General features: G+C 41.3%; 1 protein-coding gene across 4 annotated transcripts in view; it reads left to right on the forward strand.

Moving 5' to 3' along the window:
* The window catches only part of LOC306702735 (A-type potassium channel modulatory protein KCNIP2-like), a gene marked incomplete at both ends in the record, with an annotated part of 80,654 nt that overhangs the window by 48,620 nt on the left and 10,245 nt on the right, over positions 1-21,789 (forward strand). For 2 of the 4 annotated variants that reach the window (XM_079168400.1, XM_079168403.1), the window contains one exon: positions 12,248-12,353. The exons of the other annotated variants lie outside the window; for them this stretch is intronic. In XM_079168400.1, the coding sequence (XP_079024526.1) occupies positions 12,248-12,353 (106 nt within the window). Of the gene's footprint in view, positions 1-12,247; positions 12,354-21,789 lie in introns of those variants that run through there. 4 annotated transcript variants of the gene reach the window in all.

The raw sequence follows: 21,789 nt of genomic DNA on the forward strand, positions 1-21,789 counted from the left end.
GAGAATTAGACTTTCTGTGGAATAGCCAGCTGTAAAGTCAATCCATTCAAGTCCACTAAAACTGATGACATGATAAGCCACATTTGTTTTCAACAAAAAAGTGGGCCTGTAGTTATGCAAGACTGTTGTATAAAGAGAGGATGAAGTAGTTCTAAACTGAATGAGAACAGGACCATCTAGTTTAGTTTTGACCCTGGACAAATGGATAGAGAGGACTGGCCGTGGCCGTGTGTTAGGTTATTGATCTTTCCTTATTATCGATGAATCTCCGTCAGATACACTTGAGCCCCCACCACTGAACCATACATGCAGCGAGAAGCATCCCCAACACACAGGCCTGTGTTCATACATAAAGACCTATACCCTTGATATGAAATTCGGCACATTCAATTTTCACCTTAATGACTTGCTCTCAATTTTTCAGGGGAAATTTTTAGTAGTATTTTGATAAATAATTAATTTTCTAATCAGCTCTTTCCAGCCAGCCCCTCAGTCATTAAAGCCTAACTAACTCTTGGAAGTGTATTTTCCATCCTCCGTTGACAAGTTCTCTTGGCAGGTGGATAAATTTACTGCTAACTATAGCTATCAGAGCAGTGAGTACATTTAAGCTATTAAAGGCCTCCTGGATCTCTGTTACACTCCCACTGCTGTATGGATGTGAGCAGAATGTGGACACCTGACTCCTAATTTCACTGCAAAGTTAATGCTTTAGGGCTTGTTTTTGCAGCCGTACACAAGATACATAAAAGAGCACCTTTATAGCTAGTGCTGTGATAACAGATTATAGAATTGTGTACTTGAATAAGCTTTATTGTATGTAAATAGAGATGTATGAGATAATGAAAGAATATTGATTATGACAAACAGTGTGTGTGAGTGACAATACAGCTTGTAGTCTGGTAGTGTGATAATGTACTAAGACTAGTGAAGAAACCAGCTGGAGCAATAACGTCTCCACTGTTTCTGTTGGCCGACTGGGCACATCTGTGCAGTCAAAGGTGAGAAAAGGTGAAAAAGGTGAAATCTGACCCGTGAATCCACAGGAGGCTGAAGCTCACAGCTTTTTTTAAAGTTATATATACAATGGCTGCAATCTAATTGATTCATTTCTGACAAATACGTTGTCGATTAATTGAGAAATTGTTTGGTCAATAGAAAATCAAGAATATTTTCTAGAGCCTGATATAACATTGTAAAATCTTCATACATTTCAAATTTGTCTTTTTAAAACCCCCAAATAATCAATTCACTAGCATGAGAGATCATTTGAATTATGAATTAATTCTGAAAATAGTTGCTATTGTTTCAGCTCTAACAAATAATGTAGATGTTTGTATCATGTTGAATTGAGAAACCCCCTGACGTGTAAGCTTAATGGAAAAACAGATGTTATGTAGTGACATCAATAAACTATATGTGTGCTGACACACTATAGGGCACTGCAGTATTTTAATATGGCTCCATGCTCACAAAGAAACATGAATATGAACATTAGACTGTAAGCTCATCCATCAAAGAGGTGCCACTAGAAAAACACAAAGTAGGTAAAGCGTCTGACACTTCTGCAAATTGGAAAATGGTTCCCATGATCTGAATAATAATCAGCTGTTTTGTCAGCGTTGGTCCGTGTTGTTTTCTCACCATGAACAGACTTCACTTCAGTCCTCCTGGAAGATGACAGAGACCCACATCTCCAGGCGACCTTTGTGTGGTTGGTCTTTCTCAACTGCTCAAGCAAACCAAAATATAGGAGTAAAACATTATACCTTATGCCATATTTATATGCCAATGTGAAAATACAGTAAATTCGAAAATAGGAGAGAAAAACACAAGCATGTGTGACTTATTTAAAGGAACATTAAATTAGATTTATCCCATCCCTCTTGTTTTATTTTCCTCCTTCGGTCTTTCTCTCTGGGTCATACTCTTTCTAATGGACAACAGTGGATGCGCACAAAGAAAGGATGCACATCAGGCCTATCCACCAGGGAGGCTGGTGGTCAGAGGCACTAAAAGTCTGATGGTCCCCAACTGGGACAGAGCTGCCTGTTCCATTCAGCCATCCAGGCATGAGGACGCCAGACCTCGGTCAACCTTGAGAGGCTATGCTGCGGACTTCTAGTCATCATGACGGAGAGGGAGCAAGAGAGAGTGAGAAGAGGGTGAGAGAGGAAAAGGATTGTGGTGATAAGAGTGTGTTCCCGGTGTAGTGATGCATAAAAAGAGAAAAGGAAGTGAAGTTAATTAAGCAGGAGGAAACCCAACCAGCGAGAAGGAAGAAGCTGAAGGAGGCGACAAAGTTAAAAAAAAGAGATAGTACTGAAGCTGGGATGAGTAGAATGTGTCTGTAGTCTCTAAATTATATTTTCAGATACAGGGTGTGGGGTTACAAAACTTTTCTCGGCTGATTAAAGGAACAAAATAAAATGACAAGCAACAAACGTATTAAATAAATAATTATAGATGATTAAATATGTCAAGTCCCGCTGAGAAACTTCATCAGCACCGCTCCTGATTGACACTAACGCGCAACGTCTCTATTCTCTCCGTTACTGTAAATGTGTCACTTGCTAGTCAGTGTCTTGAGTGGCACTTGTCTGTCGTCTTTTCGCGCTGCATCAACTTGATGTCTGTCAGCCAGTCGTGGGCTCCAGAAATATGTTTGTGTGTGTGTGTAACCATGCCTCTGGGTGGCTGTCACAGTTGTGAGGTGAAGACTTTGTAGCACAAAAAAACACACAGACAGACACACACAGGAAACAGACAATGGAACCTGGTTTTGTATCCAAATCAAAGAACCTTTTACTCTTCTAATAAAAAAATGATGTATTTTTTCCAATAATGTATTTGGATGATTTTACTGTTTTTAGATGAAATTCTGATCATGTTTCTAATTTGAGTAAAACATTATGAGTGTCAAATGTACTCACAACGTGCTTGTGTTTTATGTAACCACTGGATCAAAGTACATTATTTGCTTTGTAGATATAAAACAACAAAAGGGCACATAAAGGGCAACATATTGTACTACATAGAGGATAAGCAGCATGTACTAGATTAGCACTCTTGATCAAGTATAATATTATACCAACAAGTATGTATGAGTAGCTGATGCGTTTTTTTGTAGTTTTATTTTATTTTTTATCTAGTTATGAATTAGATGTACACTGCATCTTCTCCATCCTCGGTGTCTTCTAGTCATTTGATTGCCCCCCATAAACAAGTCTTTGTGTCCTTGGTGCAAGTCAAACATATTCAAATCAGATTCGTATGGAAACCAGAATACACACTACATCTGTGATGTTTCATGTGTTATTAATACTGTGATGTCCTTGAAAGGTCGCCTGTTCAGAGCACACATATAGATATACTTCAACACTTCACATGCCTGTCATGTACTACATGTCAAAGTGTGCCGTTATATCTCGAGTTCACCTTTGTTCCCTTGTCGTTATCGTTCACATCACAACTAATAATTTCATCACCGCCACAGTTTGCACCTCCCTAGTTTTCTCACCTCACACCCTCCTATCAATCACAGAGAGGTGTTCAGTCTGCTCCTACTCTCTGCTCTGTCCATCTCTTGAGTCTGCATGATGTCAGTCTGACTCCATTTCCTTAGATCCAAGCCTTGTGCGCGCACACACACACATATGGGTATGTGTGATCCCATCAGTTCCCACAGCCGGTTCTCCAAATCTGATTCCTCTCAAGGCTATTTTTAGCTGTGGAGGCCCACTCCACACTGTGTAACACGTCATGACCCGTGTTCCTGCCTGCCTTTGTGAAAAAGGAGCACATGACAAAAGCAGCATCACTGTGTGTCTTTGTGTGTGTGTGTGTGTGTGTGTGTGTGTGTGTGTGTGTGTGTGTGTGTGTGTGTGTGTGTGTGTGTGTGTGTGTGTGTGTGTGTGCACGGTGGGGGGTGGACGATTTCCAGAAATGTAGCCCCTGCTTACTCGCCACATGTTACGAGGGTTTGACTTAAGGTTCCCTCATTCTATGTTAACTTAATACAATACATACAAGAGCATTTGTGGCAATATGTGACTACTGTTTTACTGCCATATGTGAACACCCTTCATGTAAATACACACGCATGCAATCATAGCCATGTGTGAATAGACAATGGGGCACTCAAATTATTTATATATATATATTACAGTTTTATTACAGTTTATTACAGTTAGAGCAAAGGTATTACAGTTTGAGCAAAGGTATTGTAAAAATCTGTGAATGAACTTTATTCACACATTAACATTAAGTTCCCTTTGTAAGTACAACAGACATTGTTTCAATAAACATATACAATAGTGAATTAAGCCAAAAGTTACATAGTTTGCTCCCTATTTACTCTATAATAAACTATATTTATTGTGCAGCATTTTATTCGACTGACTGTAAATGTATCCACTGTAAAGCCCTAGAATACACTTCCACAATAACACCACAATAGACTACAATAGTGTTTTTCATGGCATGTACACTACTTTCTGCTAACAATCCCTCAAATCAATGCTCTGCATTTTGCAGATGAGAAAATTACTGTGACAGGCGACTGCCAGTTATGACGCATAATGATGGTGATTCATTAGTCTCCGAAATGTCTATTTACTGCTCACTGTAGAGTACACTATTGAGGTTCTATTACTGTATATAAGGCCTCGTGAATGTGTGAATCAGTGCCCGATTTAGGGCCCCTTTTATTTTTGTATCTGCTTGTGTCTTTTAATATATCTTCACTTACACACACACAAACACAGAATGCTGGGGACACCAGCATAAGCTTTAACTATTATATTATCTGGAGACGGACACTGTTAAGGACATAGAGGACAGGCGATGGGTCACATGAGTGAACAAACAAAGAGGTCAATAGTGAGAAAGCCAGCAGACAATCATTGATCATGGCTATGACCCATCGTATTCCTGCTGGCCAGGCTTGATTGATAAAGCCTGGAAATAGAAATCTCTTCAGACAACTACAGTGTGTTTACTTCAAAGATCCTCTGGGAGGCATATGCAGCTCCTCTAACCCCACTCTGCGTGCATGCATGTGTTTGTACGTGTGCCCTCTCTGCAGAATACTAATGGGCGCCATTGCCTGCACGACCACGATAATGAAGTTTGTCATGTCCACAAGGTCTTCTAATATCAGAGAGACAGCAGCGCAAAAACCTAACTCTGTGTGTGCAGTGAAGCACATGCTGGACTGTGTGTGTATGTTACCACGTGTGCTATGCATGTATGCTGGATCAATACATTCACCTGCGCAATATAATAGATTAAATGGGAATGCCTGTCCGTGTCGGTTTTACCGATACATGGAGCAGAGTGAAAATGGATGGAGCAGATGTGTTGTGTGTGTGTGTGTGTGTGTGTGTGTAGGTGTGTGTGTGTGTGTGTGTGTGTGTTTGGCATTGTGTGCACCCAAAACTGGGGAATTGATGCTATGTGTCGTGTCTATTTCTCTGTTGCCTACTCTCGCTGGAGACAGTTGACAGGTTTAACACGATGGAGCGTTTGACTGGGCCTGGCTGTCAGAGACAATCACAGCTTTGACTCCTTTCCTGTCTCCTCTCCTTTCCTGTCTCCTCTCCTCTCCCATTAAATATCCTTATCATTAAAAACGAATTAGCCACTGAGATGACATCTCCAGTCTTTCTACATTATATTTCTTTCCCTTATGAAACAACTGGTTGCACCATTTGACTCTTAAACAAATTGTCCCTACGTTTAGGTACTGATTCCTGATAATTCATCTTGTTTGTGTGTGTGTGTGTGTTTTATTTTTATGCTTGCTCATCAATAGTGTGTCATCCACCCTCAGTGACTTTGCAGAGTTTTGTGTGCGCAGTACAGGCAGATTTGTCCTTTACTATACGTTGGATCATTTTGTCCCTTTTGATCAGCGTAGCGGCAGCTCCACGTGTTTGTTGCCATTGTCCTGTTTTTCAACTGAGACATTCATTTAGATTCAGATGGATGGACTATGGGGCCTAGCAACAGTATTTGTCCTTATCTCGACTGAGTCAGTCAAAATGATGAATTCATTTGGCAGTTGGTTCCTTCAACAGACGCAGTGACTGAGAATGTGCACATGCTGTAATGAAGGGTGTTTTGTATTCTCTGCAGATTCCTTTTAGAGTCAGGCATTTTGCTGCACTGCTAGCACAGGTTAGCCACGTCAGGTCACTGTACAGGTCAAGGTCTTTTTTAAAGATCTTTGATGTACATTAAACCCGTGACTCTTCAGTTATTACCTCGTCTCGCCAACCGCCAGAGCACTCGGCTCCGTGCCAGGCGTTGTATGCTGCTCTGTTAAAGGTGAAGCTAAGGACTTCCTGCTTAGATGGTGTTACAGACTTGGCACCAGCTCAAAACCGCCGCATGCTTTTATCAGTTTAGCGGATATGGACAGAACATTTGAAAGTCAGGGGTAGGGCCATCTACCAGAACATTCTGTGCACATTCAAGTCTCTGTGTGTGCTTGAAACGCTTTGAAATGTTTGTAAATACTTTAATCTACACTGACCTCTAGTGGAGGTTGATTGAAGTTGCACTTGTTTGACCGAACATACTGTGACACTGATGTGTTTTCATGATGAAGGCGACTTTCTCAATACATTTCTACTTTAAGATACCTCCTTTCCGAATGCACCCTCACCTTCTCTATTATTTCCACAACCCAGACTCACTCCTGTATTATTTTATAATACATTCATTCCTCTCTTCCAGACTGCTGGTCTGTCTTTCTTCCCTCTCAACCTTCTTTCCCATTCTCTTTCTTTTCTCCCGGTAGATCTCTAGCCATCCAGCACCTGCTCCTTGGTACAGTGAAATTCAAAGTGCACTCACTCTGTATTCAATTCGTGGTATAAATAATACATTGTTTGTTTTGAACCTTGCTGTTTTTGAACTTTTTTGTGTGCTTGCAGCATCAAAAAGCATATAGTACATTGTTACCTGTATATCTCTAAACAGCCTTCACCATTAGCTGCGTCTGTTGTTTGTCTGCTGTGCCGGCCCACCCATGTTGCTGCTCAACGTCTATTGTGTCTTCTCGTGGAGCACGGCAGCAACTACTACAACACTAGTTTATAAGACATACTGTCATAGCACAAACTATAGGACATAAAGGGCCTCATTCAGACCAGTTGAATGGTTAAATGATGGTAGGCTGCTTTTCTTTTGTAGGCATTTACAATAGCAGCTAGATCATGAGGGAAAACAACACACGCCTCATCAGAACAGGTGGTGTATGACGACGTGTGTTTGTATGGGTCAGTGGTGGATGAAGTACTCAGATCTTTTACTTCAGTAAAAGTATACCACGTTGCAGAATTACTACTTACTTAAGTATGTGTACAAAATAGTTGTCATCACATACATAAAGTAGAAAACATAAAAAAGTAGTCATTATGCAGAGCGGCCCATTCCACTCCTATTTAATTTGAATTATTGATGCATTAATATTTGAATAAACGTAATGTTGCAGTTGGTAAAGCTGACACTTATGTCATCATGTGTGGATTATATTTTACATTAATCTAAATTTGCAAAGAAACTAGAAACTTAAGTTAATGAATAAATGTAGTTGAGTAAAAAGTACAGTATTTATTTCCCTCTGAATTGTAGTAGAGTAGAATTATAAAGTAGCAGAAAATATGAAGGCTCAAGTAAAGTACAAGTACCTCAACATTGTACTTAAGTACAGGTACACACTGTTATGTGTGTGTGATTCCACCCACAGTGACGGGGAAACCCGGCTGTGCCGCTGATTATCTCTGAGTGCAGCATAACACGCATGCTGAGCGGTGATCGTGATCACTCCTGTGTTGGGTATGTGGATTTTTAACTCTGTGGTCATCCTGAGCGACACTAAGGAGCTCATTGGAGGCATTTATGCACTCGTCATCATGTCAATACTCCCACTGTCGTACTGGCTGTTTATGAGGAAAGGTGAGTAGCACATTCTCAAAAGTTTTGAGTCTTTCAATGCATTTTTTATATCATTGATACATCAGAGGAGAACAATAGGTGACAAAAATACAGGAGTGTATATTTAAGTGGACAAAACAAAGCATTAGGGCATTGAAGGAAGGTACTGCGAGGAGGTCGGATATTGTGTTGTGTGTGTGTAGGAAAGTATGGATGAAAAAAAAAAGAACTACAATGAATAAATGTGGCACCGTGTGGTCCCTTTAGCCTCTGGAACACATGGTGGGTGTGATAAACAAACAATTGACAAGCATGGTTAGATTTATAGATGAATGTAATATGGGGACAAATGGTGTGTTCTCACCCACTTTGTCACACACTGTTTGCTCTATTTCAAACAATTCAAATAATAACACTATGTCTGATGTTTGCCCTTTGTGCCCACTAGATGTCCCAGTCTAGCTGACCCAGGATTTAAAAAAACGCTTCAGTTTCCAGTCGAACCATCTCTTCTATCTCGCTGTATTATATCTGTGTTGATTGTCTGTGTGGCTCAGCTCACAGTGTGACGTGGAAAGTAAAGACAACATGTCTGGGAAGACATCTGTCTTGTTGATTTGGTGATTTTAAGTATGCTCATTCCAGCCCTCACGTGATGTTGTAGCGTCAAGTGAAAGCGCTATTTTTTTCAAAAATAATTTGCCATTGATTTTCTGCGTGCTTGTGTTTGTGAGTTTCTCTCGCTTAAGCATGGTCGGTCAAGCTTTATTGAAACAGAGATCAATAGTCATGTTCTCCAAGTAGCACATTCTGTGGATTAGAGAATTTAACATGCAAGGATCGATACACGCCTCAGCCGTAGCAGCTTCATTGTCATGAAGTTTCGACCTTCATCGCTGTAGAAACATTTATTTCTTTGTACTACAAGATAAGAACGTGCAGGCCTGAATTCTGTCGTAAATCCTCCGCTGCTTCAAGTCACAGTCTGTCTACCTGATTTTCCAGATTACTGATTCATAGCATTCCCCCTGAAGTCTGAAGTTTGACATATACAACCAGTGCAAAAATACTGAGGTGTGAGTCAATAAAGCCTTTCACTTCAGAAAACCCATGAACCCATCAGCACAAATGTGAACAACACTCTCTCGAGTTTAGCACCTATCAGTTGACTGGCTTCCCTTCAGTGCTCACGTCCGACAGCATCTCTTACAGTATATTTAGTAGCAGAAAAGATTTGGAAAAATCAATCGGAGCCAGAGCGGAAAGAGAGGAAGTGAGGTAATTTGTGTTTTGTTTTTAGAGCTGAGTGATTGTCTAATATGATGGGTCATATCCGAGACAAAAGACAGAGCACAAGTTTGTGTCTGGAAAGATTTCTGATTCACTATGAAGAACTTCATTGTCTGAGTAGTCTCACCAGGAACTGTGTATGTAAGGGACTGTATATAGATCATTTGGGTGGGGAGGGGACTAAACCGTATTTGCTATTTGAGAAAGCATGGTCCTCCATATTGTTAGTAGTACTTTCTTGTGGTCCTCCCCTTGACTTGAAAAGCCTGCAACACCCTCCTCCTCCTCCAGAGGGGAAACAGTTGAGGTGATAACTGTGTCTGCTCATTTGTTTTGAATTTTTCAGAGAGCTATTTGCTCTCAATTGCTGGTGCAGAGCTCTGAGTTATACAGTAAACAGACCTCTTTCACTGAGTTGACAAACTTAATTCAACTTTCAGATTCAGACAAAACAAAGTCCCCGAGTTCCGCCAACCTCGGCTCTGTAATTTTAAATACGTGCACATTTGATGAAGGATAGAGGGTAAAGTAGGGGAGGAGAAAGGTGAGGGAGTAGAGGACACATCTGCAGGTCCAATTTTCTATCATGACAACCAGAATGAGCTGAAAAATCCTCCTGGAGGGGAGAGATGCTGGAGGGTAATAAAGAATCGGTGCCTCTTCCCTCTGTGCTTTGCAGATCGCCACACACAGGGACCTGACCTTAGTGTCTCAGGCTTTTCAGTTTGTCCTTCCTTTGTTCTGTTTCTGTCTGTCTTATCTTACTTCTCATTACTCTCCCCTGCCACCATGTCTCATGCAACAGCCTGCCTCGCATCTTCTTCTCTCCCTCCACCTCTCTGTTTCTCCCCTCGAACGACAACCCTTTAATAAATAAGAGGGCAGAGGAATCATTTTTAACCAACAGGCCAAGCTCCGATTTCTTTCTTTCCCCCGCTCTCTGTCTCGTTTGTGAGTGTATGGTTCAATATTTCTCTGTTGACATCGTCCATGTCTGAAATGGGAGCTCGGCAGGAATACAGCGAGTATACATTACTGCTATAGAGTGAGGAGAAATTGGTCTGATGTTGCGACGTGTTTGTTTGCATGCACACCATATTTGAGAAGAGTGACGTGATGTAAGATTAGGTTTCCTGTCACCTTGTCTGACTCAGTTGTCTACGCGTGTGAGTATACATTGACCCATGTTGCTGTTTGTGTGACAGACTTCTCCGTAATGAGGCATGCTGCTGTAGAGCCCAGTTAAAAAATGTAGGAACAGGAATGTCAACAAAGAGAAACAGCAGCAAGAGTGGGCGCAGCCACATTTGTTAAAAAACCTTTGCTGTCTTGACTCTCACAACCTTTTCCTCTCACCCAAGATTCAGAAAGGGAGAACACAAAGAGTGAACATCACACCTATTTTCAATTCTGTTATTTTTGTAACATTAGGAGAAGCGATACCCTCCCTGGGAGTCGTGGTGGGAGGGGCAGAACCTCGGATGGTGGCTAACAGTCGCAGATGCACAAAAGTATCACAAAATCTTCCTGTGTTGAACCCACCTTCAAACTACTCAGGGCCTCCTTGGATGTGAAAGTGAATAGTGGTTCTGCTGGTATTCGTAGTTATTATTAGAATTTAAAATGAAAGACCTGAAACCTGGTATAAACTGGGTATGAGTTAAAAGGTCCACTGATTCAGAACAACTGACTAGCATTGGGTGATAGCTGTAAAGAGGAAATGTGTGTGCAACATTGTTTTAGACACAGCTCAAAAGGTTTTCTTGCAACAAAGATGACTACAATTTCCCATGGCATCAATGAATTCAAGAGGGATTGGTTCATATTAAAGTAACAGTTCTGCTTGAGAAGGATACTATCGAAGCTTTTCCTCACCTGTTTATATAAAGTCACATTTTATTACTTGCAAAACAGATACTTTTCTCTCGGGCACAGTAACATCAGCACCAGAAGCCCCTGTGTGTATCTAATAAATGGTTGTGTTTAGCTCCTATATCTGTTGTCATCTTTGATGTTTGCGTTCGCTGCACCAAAGCCAGCGATCCTTTGCCCATTGAGCTCTGATAGCGACACATTAAAAAGGTTAATGAGACGTTGCATCGACCGGCAGGCGTACGGGCTCCAAAGCAGAGGCAGTGAAAACACACATTTGATATGTCCCATATGTGTCCCGGCTATATTGAATTCGGATGAACATAAATATAGTTTCTTTCCATTACTTAAATCTGGCTTTTAACGCTCTCTTCCAGTTACCAAGGAAACCACATTAGGCAAATCAATGAAGGTAATGTCACTGGAGAGGGAGGGCTATACCTCAACTCTCTCACCCAACCAAACAATCTGTCTCACTATGTGTGTGTGTGTGTGTGTCTCTCTCTCTCTCTCTCTCTCTCTCTCTCTCTCTCTCTCTCTCTCTCTCTCTCTCTCTCTCTCTCTCTCTCTCTCTATGCCATATCTCCCACTCATCCTCTCCCCCTCTCTTTCTCTCCCGCCTCTCCCTCACTCCCTCTTTCCCCCTCACAACACTCACTTCCTGACAACCACTGCCAAAGGACTAGCAGGCGCAGCACATCCCAAGTTTCCATTACTCAACGGGGGCCTGGGGAAGAAGAAAGAGAGAGAGGAGAGGAAAACTTTAGCACAGGTGTTGTTGTGGCAATCTGGAGCTCTGTGTTGCAGCCTGTAGCTCCGGCAGTGTGGCCTCCAACGGGGATTAAGTAGGGGTTGCCTGGGGCCAGGTTTTGGGTGACGGAAGAGACCATCGAACCAGGCTGCTTTATTTCTTATTTCTATTATAGTTAACATAGTTTCATCATCAGTCTCATATTCTTAAGTTAGAATACTAGATTAGATCGAAGTGGATAAAAGTGAGGAAGTAGGTGGAAGTCGACTTCAGCTAAAGTTGGACAAACTGGTCAGGTTGGGTACAGTTGGACAGGTGTTCAGCCGCTGGCCCGACCCGACCCGGCTCGGTGGCGCAGTGCCGGGCGATGACAGACGGCGGTCCCGCAGGATGTTGAGTCTGGATGGCTTGGAGATAATCGCTGTGCTGGTGGTCATGGGTCTCTTCGTCAAGGTTCTGGAGCAGTTTGGGATGTTCGAGCCCGTCGGAGGGGAAGGTAATGGATTTTCTCCGAGATTGAATGGTTTAATAACGGGACAGTAACGGTGCGGTAAAAGTTGAGTTCACAGATTTGATAGGTGGGGTGGGTGGTTTCGAGTGCGTTTATGAGCTGAGACGCTGATATTTTCATCTGCAGTGCCCATTCAGTCTGGTTCTGAGTGGGCTGCAGGCCTGTCTGAGGCTTTAGGTTACCAGTGCAACTGTTGGCCATGCAACTCTCTCTGTCTCTCTGGCTCTTTTCTCTCTTTTTCTTTTCTCTCTCTCTCTCTTTCTCTCCTTTCTCTTTCTCTCACACACTCACACACAGAGAGTAACTTTAGCTGAGTGTGAGGCCTCCCTCTGCCCCTGGGGTGTGTGCTTTTACCCTTTAATCGATAACACTATGGACAGAGTGGGTCTGAGTGCTGTGTAGAGAAACGTGTCTCACTGAGTGTCATCCTCACTGTCGGTACTCCCATTAGCCTTCGTGGAGCTGTATGAAGACAGAAAATAGGGCTCATTGTCTTTGCTGCAGATCATAGGTCAACATGCTTTGTGGTTGAGTTGATGAGATTTGACAAACACAATTCAATCCCAGTGTTTCATTAAGGGATGTTTTGGTTTTACACTAATACAATTTTTTTTTAAAAGACAGAAGCGCTTATTGATTTGTGGTTCATCAGTGGTCGACCATATACTCAATTAGAAGGTCAGTTCACAGATGTTTAATTCTAGTTTTACAAAATGAAACATTTACTGAATGATACTTTTACAACACTTCAAATGGCGCCCTGCCTGTAAATGAAGGGTTGACTGAAAAGGTCCTTGTCCCGCTCTGGCTCACCCCCAGGATCTGTCACCACGTACCAAGGCCTTGTTTGTCTTATCTGGATGACCTGTGCTTTGTCCCCCCCCTAAATCCAATCTACTTTACCTTGTTCACACTCGCTTATCTATTCTCTTTTAGTGACAACAGGGAAGATGGGATTCTTATCTCCATTGTGTTTTTGTTTTACTCTGCTCATTGCCCAGAGTGCCCTACACACTCTGACAGGGTCTTTGGTTTTCTTCTCATGAAAATAATTTGCTCTTCTACACTCATTTTGAGTCGCCATGTAAAGGGAAAGCATGTAGTCTACAGCGCATACATACACATGCATAAACACACACACACACAAACACACCTACACACACAGGAGGCTCCATTTATACACATTCTGAGCATCAGTCTTCCTTATATTTTGACTATTCTTTATGGAATATGGCAGAAGTAATAGGTGTGTGTGTGTGCCAACTCCTCTGTGAGTACTTAAGCTAATGAATTTTTTCTTTAATGGAGGAACTTAGTCTGAGTAATACAGCGTCTCTGCCATCTGCAGAATCATGTGCCCACTAGAAGGCTTGTAACCAAAGCACAATCCATATAAGGGCATGTGATATGTGACACTTGACACACATGCTTCTGTTTGCTATTTGCTTCAAAATACTGGTGATGCCATCATATGATTAATCAACCGATCTATCTTGGCCACGTGTTCCTGTGTGGAACTGTAAAACGCATTCTTTCATACTCGTGTAATCTGTCCCCTTTCATAATAATCCTCTGCCAGGCCAGCTTCACTCCTCTTTAATTAATTAACTCATCTTTAATTTAATAGTGGAGTCTTGTGTTGGCTGCTTGTGTGGCGGTGTTTTTTAATTTACTTCTCTCTCAGGATATTGATCTGCTGATGTGAGTTGACTTGACAGCAAGTTGTAGTTACACTGGTTGTATTTCCCCATTTACTTTGGCATGACAAGAATAACACAAACATTGAAAAGTTTGCAATGTTGAAATAAGTGTCTCAGTCAGTTTTGGAAGAAAAAAAAAAGAAAAATAGAATAAAATATTAATCGTGGTTGAAATGCCCCCTTTTCTCCCTCTTGCCAGACTCCTAAGTCATTTTCTGGTGAGACAGAGCGAGACAAATAAAATACAGAGACTGTGAGACTCCCATTACTTTAATGAGCTGTGTAGCTGACCTTACGCTGATTAAACATACACACACACACAGCATGCTTATACTTTTTTGTTCTTTAGAGAAAGTGAAAGAGGAAAAGAGAAAGAGCTGGATGTGTGTGAAGATGATGTATACAGTATGTGTGAGGTGCACTCTGGTCTGGGAGTGTACAGGGCTCTGATAGATTTAAAGCCAATGGCTAATGGCTGGAGTGTTTTCCATAGAGGTTTATGAGGTGGGAATTGGAGAGTTGTACAATGGATGTTCTGGGCTAAATTGGATGGCAGCGTGCCTTTTCTAACAACACAGCGACTTCCTTCACATTTTTCTCATCCTAAAAACATTCACTGGAAAGAATTTGTTGCCTTCAACTTACTCAAGATGCAAAATATATCTCTGCCTGAGCATTTCGTTTTCTCCCACCGGTTTCAGATCACGCTGTCTCTCAGTGGATATATGTGTCTCTAACGACCTGCTTAACTGTGTGTGCTGCAGTCAGCTGTGGTCACTCTCTGGCATGAAAGGCATGGCATCCGGCCATATGCACCACGTTCTCTCTCAGCCTTTGATTTTTAGAATAAACTGCTGGCACTGTGCTTGACGCGGTCCTGAATGTCAGGGACCTGTTCCATGCTGCTGCATCAGTTCTCAAAGGCCTTTGATATCTTAATGTCTCTCCTTGTCTTCGTATCAACTCATACCATAGCAGCGGGATATGAGCCATGTGCCAAACCAGCCTGCAGAATCTGAGCCTTAACTATTTAGAGCAACGTCTTACCTACTGTTTGATTGACGTTAGATTATTTGGGTTTGATTCCTGTGGAGGACCGAAGGAGAAATCCAAGGATCTGAACTCCATGATGTGACAAGAGGCCATTGATTTATACACAATATTAAATATACAGATTCTGTATATATGCTATTTTAACTTTTCATGTGTCACTTTAAATTCGCAACTCATCTTCTTTATTGTACAGATTAGATAAATACATACAAAATATAATAGAAATGTACCTGGACTCACCTCCTCTGTGCAGCTGTTTGATCCGACATTGCAGTCATTACTCCACATGTAAGCTATGTTTTTTCTAAGGACCCACTTTTTAATGATGAAAAACCATCACGACCCAAATCACAATAGGCCGTATCTATAAATCGCGTGAAGGGCAAATTTTGTGCGTAAATGTCACTGCACTTTTCGCATCCTCTTATATTATCTTGAAAAGGTAAACCATCAATTTTGAAGAGATATGCGTTGAACATACGATAAATCACAACTTTGTTTCATGCATGTCTTATTAAAAACATTTACACATGTTAAATACTTTATAAATGAGACCAAATAAATGTATTTAGGCGGAGTTAACAGGCTATCTCATTCTTTTCATTTCCTCTCATCGGTTAAACAAACAGAATGTAGCCTTTCATATTAGATTCAATGTTATAATAGGTGACAGATATCAGAACAATACACTCAAACTCCTCCATGTGGCTCAAAGGTGTACAGCAGATATGAATCTGGAAGACTATAGAAGAAATCCTGCTAGTATATTTGGCGACCCTGACAACATTTACGACTCATCTGTGGGTCTCGACCCAGTCTTTGTGAATGACTGTTGTAGAGCACAGACTAAACCTACTGTTTGCTATGAACTATAATATGCTGGTGGCATGGCTCTCTGGACGGCAATGTGAGTTTCCAACTATTGGATGGATTGCCATGAAATTTGCTACAAGTATTCAAAGTCCGTGGAGGAGGAATGAATCGGCACAAAACATTGTATAGACATCCACGTTCTTCAGAGAATGAATCCTGTGTGTGATGATCTCCTGACTTTTCCCGATGCGCCACCATGAGGTTGACATTTTAGTTTATTATTAAAACGCAAGCTATGCAATTGGCTGGTTTGCGAAAAAATTTGGGAAGCAAATATTAGCAAGCTCACACAGTAAACTGAGAGGGTGAACATGCTAAACATTATGCCTGCTAAACATCAGCAGTGTATTAGCATTCTGATCAGACTTTTGCTCAACAGCTCAAAATTAGTTTGAATGCTATGCTGTTTAGCATTACCCATGATAATGTGTAAAAAAAAAAAACTCGTTCTGATGATGGATTAGCAACAGACAATGATGGGTGTCTGGTGTCTGTCGCATATGTGAATGGTCTGATCTGTGTGTCTGTGTGTCTGTGTGTGTGTGCCTTTGATGAACAACATCCTGCATCCTTTTGCTGTCTACAAAAGGCTCAGTAAATCCTTTTTCCTTCTTAAGAGGTTATTTGGCTATGATCAGCACTGTGTGTGTGTGTGTGTGTGTGTGTGTGTGTGTGTGTGTGTGTGTGTGTGTGTGTGTGTGTGTGTGTGTGTGAGAGAGAGGGATAAGTGAGGTAAATTGCTTAGCGGTCAGCTGAGGACCCATTTGTGTCCAAGCACGCACACATTCACAGAGGTCCATCTACCCTCATTGTAATTGCCCTTCAATAGACAGGTACGCTGATGGAGAATGGTGTGTGTGTGTGTGCGCGTGTGTGTGTGTCTGTTTTGCAGCTAATTCAGTCTGTAGGGTCTGAGGACATTATATCAGATGATCACTCAGAAGATCTGAGTGATTACAGCATATGCTATAAAACCTCAACATCGTTGGTCAATTCCAGCATTTGCTCCTTTGTTGCATGTTATCCCCCCCCCCCCCCCCCCCCCACACACACACACACACACACACTTCTACACTGTTCTCTAAAAAGAAAGGTGAAAATGCCCCCAAAAAATGCTCATGATATTCTGTGTCAGTCACCTATAATAGTGCCTTACCCTCAAAACAAACAAAAAAATTGAATCTGAAGTTTATGATTTGTCCAAAACAAATATTGTTTTCAGTAAACGGCCAGGGAATCATTATTCTACTCTTTACTTTATAAAGTTTGCCACAAACTTGTTGTCTAACCCACTGACAGAAGCTACAGCATACGTGCCTTTAAACAGTGATACAACTGTAGTGAGTGTGGAGGAGACTGTCCTTGTTGTCCTTGTCTGAGGCTCATCTTCTTCTAGCCAGCAAGAAGATGAGAGCCTGGGATGCAAGAGGATAAGACGGGATATTTAATACACAACTCTCTCTACCCTCCATCTGCCATCCCCCTACCCCTCTGTCTGTCTGTCTGTCTGTCTGCATGTCTCTCTCTCTCTCTCTCTTTCTTTCTTTCTTTCTTTCTCTCTCTCTCTCTCTCTCTCTCTCTCTTTCTCTCTCTCTCTCTCTCCGCCTCTCTCTCTCTCTTTGTCTCTCTCTCTCTCTCTTTGTCTCTCTCTCTCTCTTTCTCTCTCTCTCTCTCGCTCTCTCTCTCTCTTTGTCTCTCTCTCTCTCTCTTTGTCTCTCTCTCTCTCTTTGTCTCTCTCTCTCTCTCTCTCTCTTTCTCTCTCTCTCTCTCGCTCTCTCTCTCTCTTTGTCTCTCTCTCTCTCTCTTTGTCTCTCTCTCTCTCTCTCTCTCTCTCTCTCTCTCTCCTTGTCTCTCTGTCTCTCGCAGTCGTGTATGTGAGTGAATGAGAGACTGTATTTGTATGGCAGGTGCTCTGTGGATAAAAGAACAGAAGTTGTTGATGTTCTGCTGCTATTCTTCTTAAAACACTGCAGAAAGATGATAACATTGAGAATAAACTAATGAATTCACACACATACGCGCAAACACACACACACAGACCTGTCCTTGAAAATATCCCTTGGAAGACTTGCTTTAACGCAGCTTAAACCTTTTCCCGTATTCAGCATAGCATGTAACTGTTACGGCAGTTTGTAATATCACACTTGATTTTCTGTGTGAGATGCTCCAGCAATTTGCAGGCAAAAGTTATATTTTGTGAAATATTCCACCACAGCTTTAGTGGGATCAAAGCAGCAATATTCCCATATTATAACCCATTCCACACAGGGTTAAAATAGTATTATGTGATGGTTTTAAACCCATTTACAAGTAATACAAAAATAAAGCAGTAGGCGAGCATGGGCATATTGCTCTTTACATTTTACACACACACGAAAATGTAAACCAGAGGCTGTTCAACAGGTAATAATAGAATACAAGTGGACATAAAGAAAAAACAAACAATCAAACTAACACGCACATAATGTAAAGCACAAGGAAAACATATTCAGACACTATTGGAATGATATGCTATAGACGTAATATAAGTAGTGCTTTTAAGAGAAAATCTCCGTTAAGTCAAAGCTCGTCGCGTTTGAGAACTATTGATTCAGTCAAGAAAAATGTAAAAAGTTCTTTGCATGTACATTTACATACCAGCCTTCAGGAACGTATCCTGTAAGAGAGGCACTTTTAATAGAACTTTGACAATAATTTACCTGAATATTGCTGCCAAGAACAACAACTTGTTTTCTTCATATGTAACAGCTGGTCTTATGCATCATGTCTTTTTCCCCCTTTCGCTTTAAATGCAGTGTTTGTTTGCACTTGCGAGGTTGGGTGTTGAGTGTATCCTTGTTTTGCATTTGCTCAGGGAGATCCTGGTTGCTGTACTGTTTATCCACTGTTCATTCCTACATTGAACTCTACTGTTCATACAAAGGCACTATAATAAAGATGCTCTAAAGTTTTTAATCTTCAGTTCACAAACAAACCATTGCACTTGTATTAAGTGTTTGTAAGTTAGGAAGGTTTTTTAAATGAATCTTGCCATTAATTTGAAATAATAACTTAACTTCCCCACTTCCTCTCATACTAAAGCTCCCACTCACTCACTCTTGACAGTCACTGGGAACTGGAGAGAGTCTGATTCCTGGACTGGCTAACTATCTCACACACATACTGTGTGCTAACAAGGGTGCATACGCCTTGCAGCAGGATTCACCAGGATAAAACATTTATGTTGGGCAGACAGTGGCTATTGTTCACCCTGTTTTACAACAACCTGGGAAGGGCACAGACTGCTGTCAGTCTGCAATTGATTTAACTGCCAATTTCATCTTCATTCATGACTGGATCCCAATAAACGTGTTGGATAACTTTCCTGTTGGCTGCTGCCAGCAGCCCGTAGTCACTCTTAGTCCACTGTTTTTTGTTCCAACATAACAATGTCTTGTTTGGCTGGAAACGGGGTTAGTTTGCTCTGTTGCTGTGACAGTAATTTCCCTTTGTTTTTAATGGTCTTTTCGGAAACAAAAATCTTTCAACAGCTGAAAATAAACCTTCAGAGAGCCAAGATTCAACCCTTTTAGCTGCTCCAAAGTTGTTGTTTTTCTGTTGTATCGACCCGTTCAGGATGTTTACCTGATTCGGCTCCTGGCAGGAAAGAGCAGAGCAGAGTGCTTATGATTTGATGGAAATAAGTTTAGAGCATTGTTGTGAGCGATGCAAACCCAATTTAGATTGACTGCTTTACATCACTCAAAAACACTGCATGCATTTTAAAAATGAATGCAGCTGAGTGCCAGAAAAGAAGCTTCAAAGTATAACAGCTGTAATGCTGGTCGGTCTGCTCTAGTTTTGATCCGACACGTGGTCATAATAGCAAACATGAGTGTCACGATGCCTTTCAGTATTGTGTGGATGTGTTTGTGAGTGTGTTGGAAATTGTTAATGGCTTGTGATCAGTCATTACCCTCCTACTGTTTGTCTGGTCTCTGGAGCAGAATTTCGATGAAGGACAATAACAAAGAGAGAGCGAGAGAGTTGCTCGAGGGGAACAGCAGGTTGAATATAGGGTCGCTAACAGAGTGTCTTACCTTGCACTGCCCTCTACAGGTGTAAAAGTCAATTGCTGCGATGTGTGTGTGTGGGAAGGTCAGAGGTTTTCGGCCTTGTGTTTCAGCCTCAGTGTTTATTTGCCAAAAAAGCGTGTAACGCTAAATATTGAAAACCACTTGCACTTTTATAAATGCATCTAATCCCGTTGCTGAGATAAAAATAATAAGATCATGTTTAATAATTCATAACTGAAATTATTTTACATTTTTTTATTTTCTTACTAGAATGTCATTAGGATCGTTAAGCTTGGCTTTTTTGCTATAACAAAAATCTACAAAAACGCTTAACTGTAGTCACATTTTAAATCCTTGATTAAATAGCAATGCTTCACACATTTATTTTCTCTCCATCAGTACACTTGTATCCAAACAAGACACATAGAACAACTATAGTATATTCCTGAAAACCAAATGTCTAAATGTTACTATTTATCTAATTGATGTTGTTCATGTAACGTTACGTCTTGTGTCCTCAAATGAGAAATCCATCCGTCTCACCTGAATGTGACTGTTTCAAAAGAAAACTGTTCATTAGCAGCTTTCTGTAGTTTGCGCTGAAAGAGAAGAATGAATCTGTTTTTGTCCCACATTGCGGTATTAAAAATATCCTAAAAAGCTAATGATCTATGCAAATGGGTCTCTTCTTTCACTTATCTAATTGGAAACACTCTCAATTTTGAGCACCATTTGTCAATGACCTCCTCTGTCTCCTCCTGCACGCATTCACACACACACACACACACACACACACACACACACACACCCGCCCTCTTACTCTCAGACATTTTAATCAGTTTTGAGAGTAATAATTGCCAAGGTAGACATCTAAATATGGAGGTATTTCAATTACTCTGTGTGTCTGGCTTCAGGCAAAATATGCCACACAGCGACTAATCAACTTACTAATTAACCCACCTTTTTATCACAATCTCAGTGTGTGTGAGGTTGTCACCACCTACCATAGATTAGCATTCAGGCAAGTGCACCTCCATCAACATATAAAGATCAAATGTCTCTTGGGATGGGTTACAGGTGTCACTTCCTCATATACGTACATCGGCTGTAAGCAGTTATGTCAAAGATAAGCTCCTGTGGTTAAGCTCCTGTATGATTGTCCACCCTGGAGGAACCTCACTGACCTAATCAGATATTTAGATGTGATGAGGTCAAGCGGAACAAAGAAATGCCTGAGGAACTTTTCTGAAAGCTGTTTAGTACGCTCACCACTGGCCTCTAATTATATCACACACACAACACTCACTTTCAAAACATCTGGGGCAACACTTTGGCTCAGTTGGACACAGCTACTCCACAGAGCTCATATCTGATTAGCGTTGAAGTGAGTAGTAATTCAAAGGTGTGGAGACGCTGAATTTGCTCGATTTCTTTGTCATGCCCTATGGTTGGCAATGACAATCTGCCAGTTTGTCTGCAAGTCGTCAGCTGCTGGACGGATTGCCATGAAATGTCGTAGATATTCATGATCCTCAGAGAACGTATCCTGATGACTGATAAACCGCTGACTTCTACTCTAACGCCACCATGAAGTCGACATGTGTGATTTTGAGTGAAAGGTCTGAGGATGAAATTTCGTGTTCCCCTCAGGATGAATTGTGAACACTTTGGTGGCACTTTAACTTTTCATGTAGTGCTATCATAAGGTCAAAATGTGTGACTGATGCCATTCCCATCAGC

Source organism: Pholis gunnellus (genome assembly GCF_910591455.1).
Source record: "Pholis gunnellus genome assembly, chromosome: 11".
Classification (NCBI taxonomy): domain Eukaryota; kingdom Metazoa; phylum Chordata; class Actinopteri; order Perciformes; family Pholidae; genus Pholis; species Pholis gunnellus.